Here is a 15,017-nt window from a genome sequence, read left to right on the forward strand (position 1 = left end):
CCCCTTGCCTAGCCGTACCATCCCCCATGGGAGGTTTTGTCCCACCCCATGAGTCCTGAAAGGGGAGGAGGTGGCAGGACTCTGGGCTTACTGGGCCCAAGACTTATTGGATTGGTGCCCTTTGGTATTCTTGCAGCTTCCCCTTGGGTGTTATTTTCCTTCTGGTTGGAGATGCTTTTTTCCTGGCTTGGGGAGAGGACTGGAAGGAGAGCTGTTGAGCAGGAGGCAAGAGAAAGATAGTAGGACAATAGGGCAGGAAGGAAGCAGACAAACCCTGAAGTCATCGTTCAGTTTCGAATCACAGCCTTTCCCATGTGGGGGTCACTTTCTCCTCTGTAACACATTTTCTCCTCTCCTAGGTCTTCTTCCTGACCCCTCTTTCGGTCATTTTCTGGGATGAGTGGGCACAGGGTGGAATATTTTTGTTGCCAGGAATAATGAGAGTGTTCTACAGCTCTGCTGGTGATGACGGGCTTTGGCACAGGAATTTGAGGCCCGATTAGATCCAAAGAAACAGGGCCAAAGTGCTTTTGACTCATGCTTTGTATTGAGACAGTGGGTGGGTGTCAGCGATTTGCCCTCCGGTGGCAAGAGTTGGAGGTCGAAACCTTAGAACCTTGATTCTGTCCTCCGTACTGTTTGGCAATGCATGATGAGAGGTAAGAGAGTTTGACAACCCTCCTGAACCCCACTACCGATTCCTCTTGCGAGAACCTCACACACACTGATACTCAGTGTTGAATGCCGAAAAGAAAAAGCATGCTTCACCCTAAGGATTAGCTGTTTGAACTCTTCCTCCTTGTGCTGGCTTTTTGCATTAGAATGCCTTTGGGGTAATTCAGGAGGCTCATCCTTAGGGTTCTACAGCCCTGTTGAAGGTTGTCTCACCTGCAGTTGGGGAAGCTTTATGGAGCAGGCTTACAGGTCAACCCACTGATACAGCAAGTAAACCTTTAAAAGTAACCATCAGGGACTTCCCTGGTGAACCAATGGTTAAGAATCCGCCTGCCAATGCAGGGAACACGGATTTGATCCCTGATCCAGGAATATCCCACATGCTGCAGAGCGGTTGAGCCCGTGTGCCACAGCTACTGAGTCCAGAGACCCTAGAGCCCATGATCCACAGCAAGAAAAGCCACTGCAGTGAGAAGCCCATGCACAACTAGAGAACACCCAAGCACAGCAATGAAGACCCAGTGCAGCCAAGAATAGTTAATTAAAAGTAACTATCAAGGATGACCTGTTAACAAGAAGTGTCTTTTAAGAGACCAAACCAAATGCTTATAGCCATAGAGAACTTTCACCTCAGCAACCCCTGGAGGGCTGAAGGAAATACACCTATTCCTAGGAGCAGGAGAATTTTCCCCAGATAAGCTCTGAATATTCACAGGTACTCCAGAGCCCATGCATTTTCTTTTGGAACCAGTTCCTCTGCCTGTGGTATTAGGCAAGAAACAGGTTGCCCCATAGGGAAGTCCAAGGATTCTGCCTTCTCGTTCTGTGACCCTGGACAAGTCTTTCCTCACTCCTTGCTTTCCTCAGTTAAAGAACAGCAAAGAAACCCCTGACAAAATCATTGACTGGTCCAGGGACACAGTGTTTGTGATTGCTTCAGGAGATGGGAGCTATCTTTCATTATTGTCATTATTAATCGAGCATGCTGTTCCCTGGCCGACACCTGTATGAAGTTTAAACTCTTTAAAAGTACCCCCAAACCAGAGATGATAAAATTTGCCTCAGGAATTGTGTTACAACACCTTTCAATTCTGGAATGTTCTTTAGACAATAGCAATGTGACCCATCTCCAGTGGGCAGGATGGTTCCAGGTGCGTGATGGTTGGCAGACCTGGGATGAAGTGTTTCCAAGTATTTCTGAGCAGCCAGTATTGGCTGGCATGCTAGCCATTGCTTCACACTCTACTGTAGTGGGCCATGCCAACCATTCCTTTCTCTGAAGTGCTTCAGCAAAGCCCAAGCCTCCTAAGGAATTCTTTTCAACCCCAGAAACAAGTGTGGTCTGGTGGTTGGAGTCAGCAGGGGTAGGTAACCGAGAAGTCTTGTGCTCATACACTGGCACTTGGTTATTTTCTTCTTTCAGGGTTCTGGTGTAAGTTGCTTAAAATCTCTCCTTGTCTCTCTCTTCTCTGTCTCACTCTCGCTCTCTCTCACACACACAGCCTGCATCACTAAAGACAGAGAAGAACGAGGATGAATACACACACACACACACGCGCACACACACACACCCACACACCCACACACACACCCACACACACACCCTCCGTCACTAAAGACAGCCGAAAGAAGCCCTTCTGGTTCCTTTCTGGTGGCTCCTTCAGAATGAGAGGCTGTACAGTCACCAGTGACATTTGGTAAATTACATCTGCTGACCCCAAAGATCAGAAGTGTCATCAGCTGGATCCTGCCAACCTATGTGCCCAAGGAATCTCTAATAGAGTTCAGAGGGAAATATTTGAAAACTTAAATTGTTTAGAGTGAATATTAGTCACTGTTCCTCTGAATTCAGATTGAGGACTTGTTGAGTTGGCCCCCAGATCTAACATCTTTCCTTCTTAATATTTTTTCCCCACTTGATCCAATCTGCTATTCTTTATTCTGTCTAGATCAAAAGCCAAGTGAAAGCATGGTAGAGGCTGATTAAACCTGGCTCACAGAATGCCTGTAGTAATACTTAGTACAGCAAGACCCTCCAAGCAAAACGTCTAGAACTTTAGAGGCTCTTTGACCCAAAGACTTGACTTTACAAGGAGGGAATCTCCCCATCAAGTTGTCTCCTCTATAGTGCCCTCTCTCCTACTGATCCACGTGGGCATTGTGATATTTCCATTCCAGACAGAAGTCAGTAATTTCCTAAAACTTCTGAGAAGCTAATCTCCCTCAAAAGCACACATGTTATCCCTTTTTCCTAGTTTGTTTCCTGTCTCCAAGGTTAGCATGACAGGGATGGGGTCGAGGGGGGACGGGTTTCCCACGAGATTGATGAGATCCCCTAAAATATCCAATGGAGTCATTCATTGAACCTCACTTAGCAAATTCCTCCCAGGACCTGATTTATAGCTTATTCCAATTCCAATGACCTTGATGTCTGTTATCTAATTTAGTCCTGACATCACACCTCTGTGATGTGGGTTTTAAGAGCTCCATTTTACAAACAGGGATCTCGGGATCAGAGAGGTTGGAAATCAAGGTCAATCTATGATTTACTGGAAAGAGCCGAGATTCCAGTCCAGGTCTTTCTGACTCCAGAGCCTGGATCCTTCACCAGGGTGAATTGGGCTGTGACTTCATGAGTTATTCTTGCATAACTGCAAGCGTGGGCTCCTCTTGGTGATGCGTGGGCCTTGGTAAGAGAATAGTGTTGAAAGAAAGGAAGTGATGGATTGTGCTTTCTCTGCTTTGCTCAGAGGATACAACTTAGCCAGGTGCATGTGATTGATATTCTGTGTCAAAATGAAATGGAGGCCTTCCTGCTTTCTGCTACAAGCCAGAAAACCCTGCCAGGGGCTGGCAGCTGGGATTATTTCATGAGCAAGGAAGCCTTCACCGCAGGAAGGCGGCCTGGTTCTGAATGTAGGGACAAAAGTTGAGGTCGGAGAGGAGACAACAGTTAAGGAGGGACCAGTTCCTGGCAGTCCAGTGGTCAGGACTCTGTGCTTCCATGGCAGGGGGCCCCAATTCAATCCCTGGTCGGGGAACTAAGATGCCACAAGCCACATCATGGGAAAAAAAAAAAAGGAAGGATCACTGAGATAGAAGAGTGTGAGAAAGAAGACAAGCCAGACCCGATGAACAAAAAAAGCAAAAAATCTCCGCATTTCCTCTGCCTTTCAGACTATCATCTCATTTAGGTGAGGAAAGTACTTGGCAGTCGAAAGTCATTGTCTTTCACCAATTTTGGCATCAACACGGAGGCCAGAGAAGGGCAGGGTCTCAGGATCCAGACAGACCCTGCTGGAGACCACTGTGGGCACAGGATGTGAGGGGAGCCAGGCAGTGGTCTGCCCACATTCCACGGTTTCTCCTGTGTCAGGGACAGACTGGGCCTCACACCAGCCAGGGGTGAACACACACCAAATAACTGCAAACCTCAGTGGGGAGCCTCGCCTGGTTCTATCCGTGCATCCCTGGCATATCGCCAATGACCGCAGAAAGATGGACACATGTACAGGTTACACTAGCATTGATCGCTGTTTTCTGGAAGGCCACAGTTCAGCAGAAGTCCCTGCCTGAGGAATTATCATGAACTGATTTCCCGATAAAGGAAAAAAAAAAAAAAAAACACGCTCAAATTGTCAGGGGGCATGCAAACCCATCTCCACCTCCAGAGCTGGGAACTGGAGCAGAAAGCTTCACTGCAGCAGTTACTTTTAGGAATGTAATTGTGAACAGAGTCCTCTTCTGATTGCTCTGTTGTTTGCCAAAGTGGGCCAGTTAATTTGTGGAGTCAGTGGAGTCTTAACCGTAATCTGAAGACTTGGGCTCATACATTTAGGTATCAAAATGGAAGCAGGGCCCCGTGTCAGGTGCCCCTTAGTGGGAACCAAACATCCCAACGAGCATTTGTTCCAGAAGCCCTTACACACCATGCTTACACACTATGCTTGCACACCGCGCTTGCAGGCTGGTAGCGTGGTCACTTCCCAACCCTCTGAGTTTTCGTAGCTCCATGGCTAACACTTTAAGAGTTATGAACCACTTTAGAACTTACTGAAACTTCCTAAACTTTCTTCAGACATCTCTTAAATCATTCACCAAGCTGACAATTATTTTTTTCTCCTTCTTTAAGCACAAAATCCTGTATAATCACTAGTGTTTATTGAGAGCTATGTAGGAGGTGGCATGGGGAGGGGAACAGAAGGGGGAGGAGAAGGGAGGGAAGCCGTTCACTTGTCTGACTTCCTTTGACCCTCACAAAACCTTGAGCAGTAGGTGGTGGTCTCCCTGTTTCATCCTTGGGAATAATGAGGCTCCATGAGCCTAAGTCATTCCCCAAATCGGGACCCGCCCCCAGCCCCCAAGATCTATCTGACTCCAAATCCACACTCTGTAAGCCCTGTACACACAGCCTGGGGGATGACAGGTTTAGAAAATTCCTAGTGAGTCACCTCTGGAGTCTTATCTGCTCCCGAGGGAAAGTTTCAGAGGATGAGCGATGGGCCCCGGGACACACACAGAAAAATACTGCAGTTCGGGCCATGAGGCCATTTGCTAGATCTCAGGATGACAAGCTGTAGTCAGCGTGTCCTCGCCAGGAGGGGAGTGTCCTCCACCTAATCTGTCCAACCCGCTGATCTTTTTAGTCGAAGATCCATGCCGCCCGCAGCCTGAGCGAAATTGCCATCGACCTGACAGAGACGGGGACGCTGAAGACATCCAAACTGGCCAACATGGGCAGCAAAGGCAAGATCATCAGCGGCAGCAGCGGCAGCCTCCTGTCCTCAGGTGAGCAGACCCTAAAAGAGGTCCCCGGGCAGCAGGGCTGCAAGCCCTGGGTTGGGGCGGAACGCTCTGAGGGTAGGTGAGGGGGGCGGTCAGGACCATGTGGCAGGCTCGGCGGAAGCTGGCTCTGGCATCCAGAGCAAGGTTTGCAGTCCAGCATGGATCAGAGAAAATGGCCAAAGATATGGGGGGTGGGGAGAGGCGGAAGAACCACACAGTGTGCGGAGGACGCACAAGGGTCTTAGAGCAGCATCCAGAGCCTTCTCGAGGCTGATGGCCAGCCTGCAGGAGTGTCTGCTCCAGGGGTGGAAGGAGGGATCCCTTGGGTGCCACTCAAGGAGAATTACCTAAGAAAGGGCTGAAGGTCCGAGTCATGGTGCTGAGGGACCTGCACTGTGTTCCCAGGGGAACTTCTTGAGGCTTTCAAAAGTACAGAAAACTCTTGATCATTTGGAAAGGAGAGTCCTGCTGTCTGGCGCCTTTGGAAAGAGAGGATCAGCAGGTCTGATGCAGTCTGTCTCTGCAGGGCCCTGGGCAAGTGTTTGTCATCATTCGAAGCTGGGAGGGGCAGAAATGCCCTGAGGTTTCAGGTCTGGCTGGATTCAGGAGAAGGGACACCGTTTGCTGAAGTGACAGGAAGGGGAGTGGTTTGAGTTGGGCAGGGAATCGAAGAGAAGGAGGCAAAAATTTCCTGAAAGTGTTACAGAAGTATAATAATGCTGGTCACCCTCCAGGCCACACGGTCACGGCCGGATTATTCTTGGGGCCAGTGTCCTCTTCCTTGCCTCTGAGCCAGAGAGTGAAACAAGAAGGCTTTGTCCTACCTTATCTTCCAGAGTCATTTCTATACAGCTGGTGGCAGCAGACAATAAAAAGGGAAATAAAAAAGGAAAAAGATTCATCAGTACCATGATGACCGGGAGGGCTGGGATGGGGCGGGGGGAAGATCAAGAAGGAGGGGATATATATACAGTTATAACTGATTTGCACTGTTGTATGGCAGAAACCAGCACAACATGGTAAAGCAATTATCCTCCAATTAAAAATAAAAAAGAAACTTAAAAAAAAAGGAAAAAGACAGGAGTAGGGAGAAGCTGAAACCTGTCTAGTTAATTTCTGGGCTGGTGGAGTCCAGTCAGAACCGGAACACATTCAGACCTGAAGGGCAAGGGTGAGGATTGATCGGCCTTTGTAAGGTCCCCAGGGACCCGTGGCCAGGTGTTCACATGGCCATGGGTTTTACAAAATCTGTGAACATAATACATTTAGCCACCAAAATTATATAAGTGTCAGGCCCCACACAGTTGGCTCTGCCTCTGCTAGGTCACCATTAAGGATCACTGTCAACCCCTCCCTGTCTTGGATCCTTAAAATGTTTTCATCAATACAATGGTCCGAGTAATCATTATTTCTGAGGCTTACAGGGTTCCAGTGAAGACCATGGACAATGCTGTAGCAAAGAGAATGCTTTCCAAAGTCCAAGACCCCTGCCTGGAATTTCAGCCACTCCTGATTCCCTGCTGAATGAGGGAGGGCAGGGCCAGCACTGTGATTGTCCCTGAGACACTCCCCTGTGTGCGTGTTCAGCTGCTAAGTCACGTCAGACTCTTTGTGACCCCATGGATTGTAACCCGCCCAGCTCCTCTGCCCATGAGATTCTCTAGGCAAGAATACTGGAGTGGGTTACCATTTCCTCCTCCAGGGAATCTTCCTGACCCAGGGATCAAACCCACATCTCCGGTGTCTTCTGCACTGGCAGGCAGGTTCTTTATCATTGAGCCACCTGGGAGCCCAGAGTCTCAGATTTGAGCCTGGATTCATCTGCCCACCATCCTCCTAATCTAGCCCCTATGAGGCTGACTCTTCCTCCAGCCTCAGCTAGGGGCACATCCTTGCTGTGGTTTCATATCCACTCGGAAATCCACATTCTTTTTGCACATGGCATGTTATACCCAGGAGGAGAATAGATTCTTCCAGCTCAGGTGTATCAGAACCCCTTGGGAGGTTCCTTCAAACTCAAATAGCTGTGTACTAGCCCTGGAGTGTCTGATCTATGAGACTGGGTGAGACCAGAAATTTGCCTTTCTAGCAAGTTCCAACAAGTTCCCTGGTGCTGTTGATGCCGCTGGTCTGGGGACCTTGCTTTGAGAGTCTCCCTTCTTGTTGAAGAAGAGAGAAAAGCTTGAGGTGGGTGTACAGCTCAAGATCAAGGAACTTAGGTCTCCCCACTTTTACCAAATGAACCTAACTAGTATCTTTTTTCAACTATTTATTTGGCTACATTGAGTCTTAGTTGTGGCATATGGGATCTTCATTGCATTGTGCACGATCTTTCATTGCAGCATGCAGACTTTAGTAATTGGGGTGTGTGGGCTTGGTTGCTCCTTGGCATGTGGGATCTTGGTTCCCCAACTAGGAATTGAGCCCATGTCCCCTGCATTGCAAGGATTCTTAACTACTTGACCCCCAGGGAAGTCCCTCCTCTCCCCACTTTTACACCTATGTCCTGGTCCATCTGCAGGGGCCCCTTGTCTCTGGCACCCTCCAGGGATGCAAAGCTAACAGCAGGTACAGAGGAATGGGTGAGCAGGAGCCCCAAAACTTCTAACATGAAACGACATTACTCAACCATCAGAGATGAGATCCAGGCAGTTTTAATACTAAGCAATTAATATTAAATGTACTAATTTAATAAATTAGTTTATTTAGAGGAAGCAATTCCTCTCTGTTATCGCCATCAGCTTGACATTAATCAATCCCATGGGTTAGGAGATGAATCAACTGCTGAATCCACTCCCACACCTAATATCTTTATCCCAGGATATTAGAGCTGTTCTAACTTAGTGATGAAGACCCCACACAAAGCTGTTCGGAAGTTGATGGAAGCAACCGGGGTCCCCTGACCGCAGCACTTCTGCAGTGGCTTCATGCATAGGGCCGAGGCCCTCTGGCTTTTCTCTGCCTGCCCTCTGCTGCTCAGCTAAGTGAGAGGAAGGCTGGGTGGAGGATAAGGTGGGGAGGTGTGAGTCGTGCCTGTGACCAGGCCAGGGAGCGTGTGACACTCGACCCAGCCCTGCGAGATAGATCTTGAAGAACTGGCCTTAAATGCAGAGACGGAGGCTCTGTGGGGAGGTTTCCCTCCTAACTTAGGAAAGGCCATGGGTCAGTGGAGGGAGAGACCGTGCACCGGAAGTGTTCCATCAGCCAACACAGGGAACTTCTAGGACCTGTACATCGGGCCATTGCGGCCTCCAGGTGTGTGCTTGCTGTGCCTCTGACTTTCCATATGCAGGAGAAAAAGATGCCTTCTCCTGAGGCCTTGTGGTCCCACCTGGAAGGGATGGTTGCCCATCCCCCAGGTGAAAATATAGGCTGGCTCCCCACCTGTGCTTTTCATCCTCTAGACTGGGGCTGCCCAACCTCTGGGCCACAAACCAGTACCTCCCTCAGATCAGTGGCAGCATTGGATTAGAAATAAAGTGCGCAATAAATGCAGTGCACTTGAATCATCCCAACCCCCTCACGCCTGCCCCGAGCCCACGGAACTGGTCCTTGGTGCCTTAGTGAGCCCTTCTCCGCTGCACACTGAGAGGCCTACATTTTAGTGACGGGCTTGCATAAATGAGAGAGCTCCAGTCTTTCTGGATGGACCTGATTTAAACACTCTTTTATGATACTTGCCAGAACTATGATCTACCTCTCATTCAGGAAATAGGATACCCAGTGTCCTATTTGATCAGTTATTTTTATTTCCTTCACAAATACAAAAAAAATATTTTGTATTGGTGTGCATGTCTGGGTCTTTTTGACCCCATGAACTATAGTCCACCAAGCTCCTCTGTTCATGGGATTTTCCCAGCAAGAACTAGAGTAGGTTGCCACTTCCCCCTCTAGGGGATCTTCCTAACCCAGGAATCAAACCCAAACCTCCTATGGCAGGTGGGTTCTTTATCACTGACCTGGGAAGCCCACCTGGTGCCTCATTTAAAAAAAAAAAAAAAAAGGTGCTGTCTAATAGTCCTGAAAAACATTTTGAAAAACTAATCGTCACTCGAAAATCCTTTTTTTGTAGCTCAGTGCCTGACACCCAGTAGTTGCTCCATACATGATTTTTAAAAATGTTTACATTATTTCCCCATAACTCATTTGATGACTGGAAATTTGTACCTTTGACCCCCTTCACCTATTTCCCCCACTGTCACCCCCTGCCTCTGACAACCACCAGTCTCTTCCTTTTATCTATGAGCTCAGGGGAGGTTATGGGTTTTATTTGTTTGTGTTTAGAGTCTATGTATCAGTGAAATCAAATAGTGTTTGCCTTTCTCCAGTTTATTTCACTTAGCATAATGCCTTCGGGGTCCATTTATCTTGTTTCAAATGACAAGATTTAATTTTTTTGTTATGGCTGAATAACATTCCATTGTGTGTGTGTGTGTGTGTGTGGTAAAGTCACAATTTCTTTACCCTTTCGTCTACTGGTGGACACTTAGGCTGCTTCCGTGTCTTGGCTCTTGTGAATAGTGCTGTAGTGAACACGGGGATAGAGATATCTTTTCCAGTTAGTGTTTCATTTCTTCAGATAAATACCCAGAAGTGAAATTGCTGGGTCATGTGGTAGTTCTACTGTTAGTATTTTGAGGAACTTGCATACTGTTACATGGTGGCTGCACCAGCTCACATTCCCACCAGCAGTGTAGGCAGAGTTCCCTTTCTTTTTCTCCACATTGTCACCAACACGTGTTCTTTTTGATGACAGCCATTCTGACAGATGCAAGGTCATTTCCCACTGTGGTTTTGATTTGCATTCCCCTGAAGGTTAATGATTCGGGATACCTTTTCATTAATGATACTGGTCATATGTATGTCTTCTTTGGAAAATGTCTCTTCAGACTCTCTGCCCATTTCTTAATTGGATTTTTGTTGTTATTGAGTTGTGTAAGTTTTTTACATATTTTGAATATTAGTCCTTTATTGGATATATGATTTGCCAATATTTTCTCCCACTCAGTAGGTTGCATTTTCTCTTTGTTGATGGTTTCCTTTGTTGTGCAGAAGCTTTTTAGTTTGATGTAGTCCCATTGTTTATTTTTTTTTAATATTTATTTATTTGGCTGTACTGGGTCTTAGTCGCCACACTCAGAAGTTCTGATCTTCGTGGCAGTTTGTGGGATCTTTGGCTGTGGAATGTGGGATCTAGTTCCCTGACCAGGAACTGAACCTGGGCCCCCTGCATTGGGAGTGAGACAACTTAGCCACTGGGCCACCAGGGAAGTCCTGAGTCCCATTTGTTTATTTTTACTTTTGGCGCCTCTGGTTTTGGTGTCAAATTTAAAGAAATCATCACCAAGACTGATGTCAATAATACACAGTTATTGAAATTAAAATTTGAAGGATACTAGTAAGAATCCAGTGTGTGCTGCATTTTAAGAACCTTCTGTGTTCCCAGAGTATATGGTATCTTGGTCCTTGTCAGGATCTCTCATAAACCTACCACCAACATTTTCCATCAGATTATCATGATGGTATCAGACCTTCAGAGGTTACTCTTTTCAGATCAGGCCCCTCCTGCAAATACCATCCATCTTCATGCTCTTTCGTTCATCCTTCCACCCTTGTCTGTCTCCAAATTGTGTTGTAACTGAGCCGTATAACCACACTGCGATATTTTACAGTATAAACATTTTTTTCCAGCTCCCGAACTTGGCTAGGAACTATGCATAGCATTTTAAAAGTTATAGCCTCTCTCCTCAAAGAGTTTGCATACTGTGTATTGACGTAAAACAGAGATAAAATGTTGTCAACTTCTAGTAACTCTGAAGGCAATTTTCCTATTTAACAAGGCCACATCATTACCAAGTACTGGACTTCAGTCATTTTAAAGGAATCTGAGGTGTCAGATGCTAAAGAAATGAAGAAATGTTACGGATATTGTTAAAGAAGTCAGAAGTCCTCTCTTACTAATGGCCCATTCAGGGGCTAACATTTCAAAAAGAAACAGTCTGCAGAGTTGAAATGATTTACTAAGGCTCGGGGCCAAGACCCCCTGAAATTTTCAGTGGTGACACCCAGGCCTGTCCCGTGGGAGATCTGAGTAGAGACCCTTAGAGGTGCTGAGCCTTCTGAGCTCTGCTGGATTAAAAGGGGTCAAGCTCTTACTTCCTGACATTGCACTGTATGAGATTCAGATTCTAGGAAGGTTAGGGAACCAAATCCCAAATCCATTTGTAAAGGGGTGTCGGTGGGCAGGCTTTGAAAGATGTGAGGACCCTTGTCTCAGAGCACATCTACTGAGAGATGGCCTGGCCTTCCCAGGGTCCCCAGAGGAGGGGATATGGAGGCAGCTCAAGGCGCAGCCCCCCTTCCAGGCCAGCAGAGCCCCACCCACTGCCCCCATCCTGGTCTCCTCACAAGCTCTGCACCTCTGGGTACCCAGCCAGCCTGCCACCTGACCACTACGGGGGACGTGGGGGTGAGCAGGGGACATTGTAGTCACTCTGCCTAGTTGCTCAGTCACTCAGTCCTGTCCGACTCTTTGTGACCCCACAGACTGCAGCACGCCAGGCTTCCCTGTCCTTCACCATCTTTTTCTTAAAATCTCAAAAATGATGGGAAAGGGAGGAAAAATGGAATGACAAAATAAAAGACACAAGAACTGCATGTTGAACACACATGGCCTTTCCACAGGTCCTCTGAAAGCAAGAGAGAGTGGAGGATTGTCCTAGCATTGCTTCTGGAATTTGCCATCCCAGGACAGTTCTGGTTTCAGTGGGAAGGTAGGGGCTCAGGGAGATGTGTTTTTGCTTTTAGCCAATTTAAAGAAAATGGCACGGACTCTCTTAGGAGAGATGCTGTGTTCTGCTTCCCCATTTGGATTGTTGCATTAACCATCCCTCCCCCCAAACAACAATAAAAAAAGTCACTGTGCATCCGTTCTTAAAGAAATAGAACAATGAGACATGTTCTTTTTTTGAATGGAAATACAGGGGCAGAAGCCACCCACTCTCTCCAAAACAGAACGGCATGTTGTGTCTATAAATAGGAGTCGGGCTATGGGATTAATGAGATGGCAGTTGAGTCATCTTCATTGTGAAGAGCAGGATTGCAAAGAATGTGGTGATGGGTCTTGGGTTTATAAAATAAAATAAAAAAGAAATAGCACAAAGCCTTGCAGTCTGCTGGGGTCACTCAGCTCTGACCTTTTCCGCTCTGGGGGAAAACATGTTGTACTGAGCGTAGGGCCTGCTCTGTCTGGGACCCGTCCATGTCCATGACTCAACTCTTCACACGTTCACCTTCTCTGAATGCCAGCACTTCCTGCCATTGTTGGGAAGTTTATTAATAACTAGTGTAACAATGAGGGTGCCAGCTATCTGCCATCTCTCCTTCCAGAGGACTGATCTGATAGGCGCCTGCCAGCTTTATAGTTCAGGGCTGCGTTCAGCTCAGAATACACAGCCCTGTAGTTGGTATCAATCACACGATATTTGGGGGCTTTTTTCTTCTTTTTGTCATCTTTTTTTCTTTTAATGTAGATTTTATTCCTACAGTTCAAATGTATTTCCTTTATGTTTTGCAATTACTTGATATCAATTTTTTTGCTGCATGGCATGTGAAATCTTAGTTCCCCAAGTAGGGATTGAACCCGGGCCTCCTGCATTAGAAGTTCAGCGTCTTAACCACTGGACCTGCAGGAAAGTCCCATCTCCAACCTTTCTCTTTAGCTCTCGATTCTACCTCTTCCCTGTATTTCTCTTCAGCTTTTTCAAGTTCTGTTGTCCTCTTAAGTCTAATGATGCCCAGGTTCCTGGGCTCAATGCCCTGCAGACGGGGTCAGCCTGCAGGACTGCCAGAGGGCTCACCTTCTGCCAGGGTGTGTTTATACAGGACTGTGTAACTGGCGAGGGCTGTGAAATCTCTGTGGAATAGATGTTTCTGGCCGTGGCTTGTGCAGGACAGGCCTGAGTCAAAATACTGAGAAGACAGCATGGTTGTCCTTTTCTGCTTTCTCATCAGGGGGTTAAAAAAAAAAAAACACCATGAAAGCCATTTATTCTGATATATTTATGCCCTCCTGTGTAAAGGAATATTTGCCTACTAAAGAAAACCAGGACAGAATGATCATCTATAGCCTAAGTGAATGACTTTGAAACTGATGGAATTTTAAACAGTGATAAAGAAATCACTGTCCCCACCCAGAGGCTTTTTGCACTCTTCCCATTTATTGAGACCAGCCTTCTCAATATTGCCGTCGAATCAGAATTTTGGAGACAGAAGAATAAGCCCTCGTATTTCACAATATAAGAAATAGAAACCATATAAGTTAACTCATAACAGTAGTTTCAACTGGGTACTTTACCAGATGCTGCCAAATGTTTATTAATTTTTATTGAAGTATAGCTGCTTTACAGTGTCTTGTTAGTTTCTCCTATACAGCAAAATGAATCAGCTATACATGTACACATATCCTCTTTTTTTGGACTTTTCTTCCCATTTACATCACCACAGAGCACTGAGTAGAGTTCCTTGACTCACACAGTAGGTTCTCATTAGTTATCCATTTTATACCTACTATCAGTAGTGATACTGATTGATTGATCCCAATCTCCCAATTCATCCCACCCCTCTTTTCCCCGCTGAGTGTCCATACGTTTGTTCTCTACATCTGTGTCTCTATTTCTGTTTTGCAAATAAGATAATTTGTATCATTTTCCTAGACTCCACATATATGCATTAATATATATTTGTTTTTCTCTTTCCGACTTCACTCCATATGAGTCTCTGGGTCCATCCACGTCTCTACAAATGACCCAACTTCATTCCTTTTTATGGCTGAGTAATATTCCATTTATATATGTGCCACATCTTCTTTATCCTCTTTTGATGGACATTTAGGTTTCTTCCATGTCCTGGCTGTTGTAAACAGTGGTAATAGAACTGCAGTGAATATTGGGGTACATGTGTCTTTTGAAATTATGGTTTTCTCTGGGTATATGCCCAAGAATGGGATTGCTGGATTATATGGTAGTTTGTTTTTTATTTGTTTAAGGAACCTCCATAGTGGCTGTATCAATTTATATTCCTAATAGCAGTACAAAGGATCCCTTTTCTCTACACTCTCTCCAACATTTATTGTTTGTAGACTTTTTTTTAATGATGGCCATTAGGATGGGTGTGATTTTTTTTTTAATGTTGAACTTGTATCTTACAACTTTCCTGAATTTGGTTTTTAGCTCAGATTATGTATGTACATGCATGTGTTCTTTGGATGGATATGTTTGCTCAGTTGTGTCCAACTCTTTGCGACCCCATGGACTGTACCTGCAAGGCTCCTCCATCCATGGGATTTTCCAGGCAAGAATACTAGAGTGGGTTGCCATTTCCTTCACCAGAGGATCTTCCCAATCCAGGGATCGAACCCGGGTCTCCCATACTGCAGGCAGACTCTTTACCATCTGAGCCACCAGGAAGCCCATGTGATGGGTGTCAGTAAAACCCCATTATAGTTTTGATTTGCACTTTGCTAATAATTAGTGATATTGAGCATCTTTCCATGTGTT

General features: G+C 46.2%; 1 protein-coding gene across 1 annotated transcript in view; it reads left to right on the plus strand.

The window, feature by feature from the left end:
• FRMD4A (FERM domain containing 4A) overlaps positions 1–15,017 on the plus strand; it is a 328,482-nt gene that overhangs the window by 260,010 nt on the left and 53,455 nt on the right. Inside the window, 1 exon segment of the mRNA XM_070381930.1 lies at positions 5,322–5,463. Within this exon segment, the coding sequence (XP_070238031.1) occupies positions 5,322–5,463 (142 nt within the window).

Source organism: Bos mutus, chromosome 13, assembly GCF_027580195.1.
Source record: "Bos mutus isolate GX-2022 chromosome 13, NWIPB_WYAK_1.1, whole genome shotgun sequence".
In the NCBI taxonomy this organism is placed as follows: Eukaryota; Metazoa; Chordata; class Mammalia; order Artiodactyla; family Bovidae; genus Bos; species Bos mutus.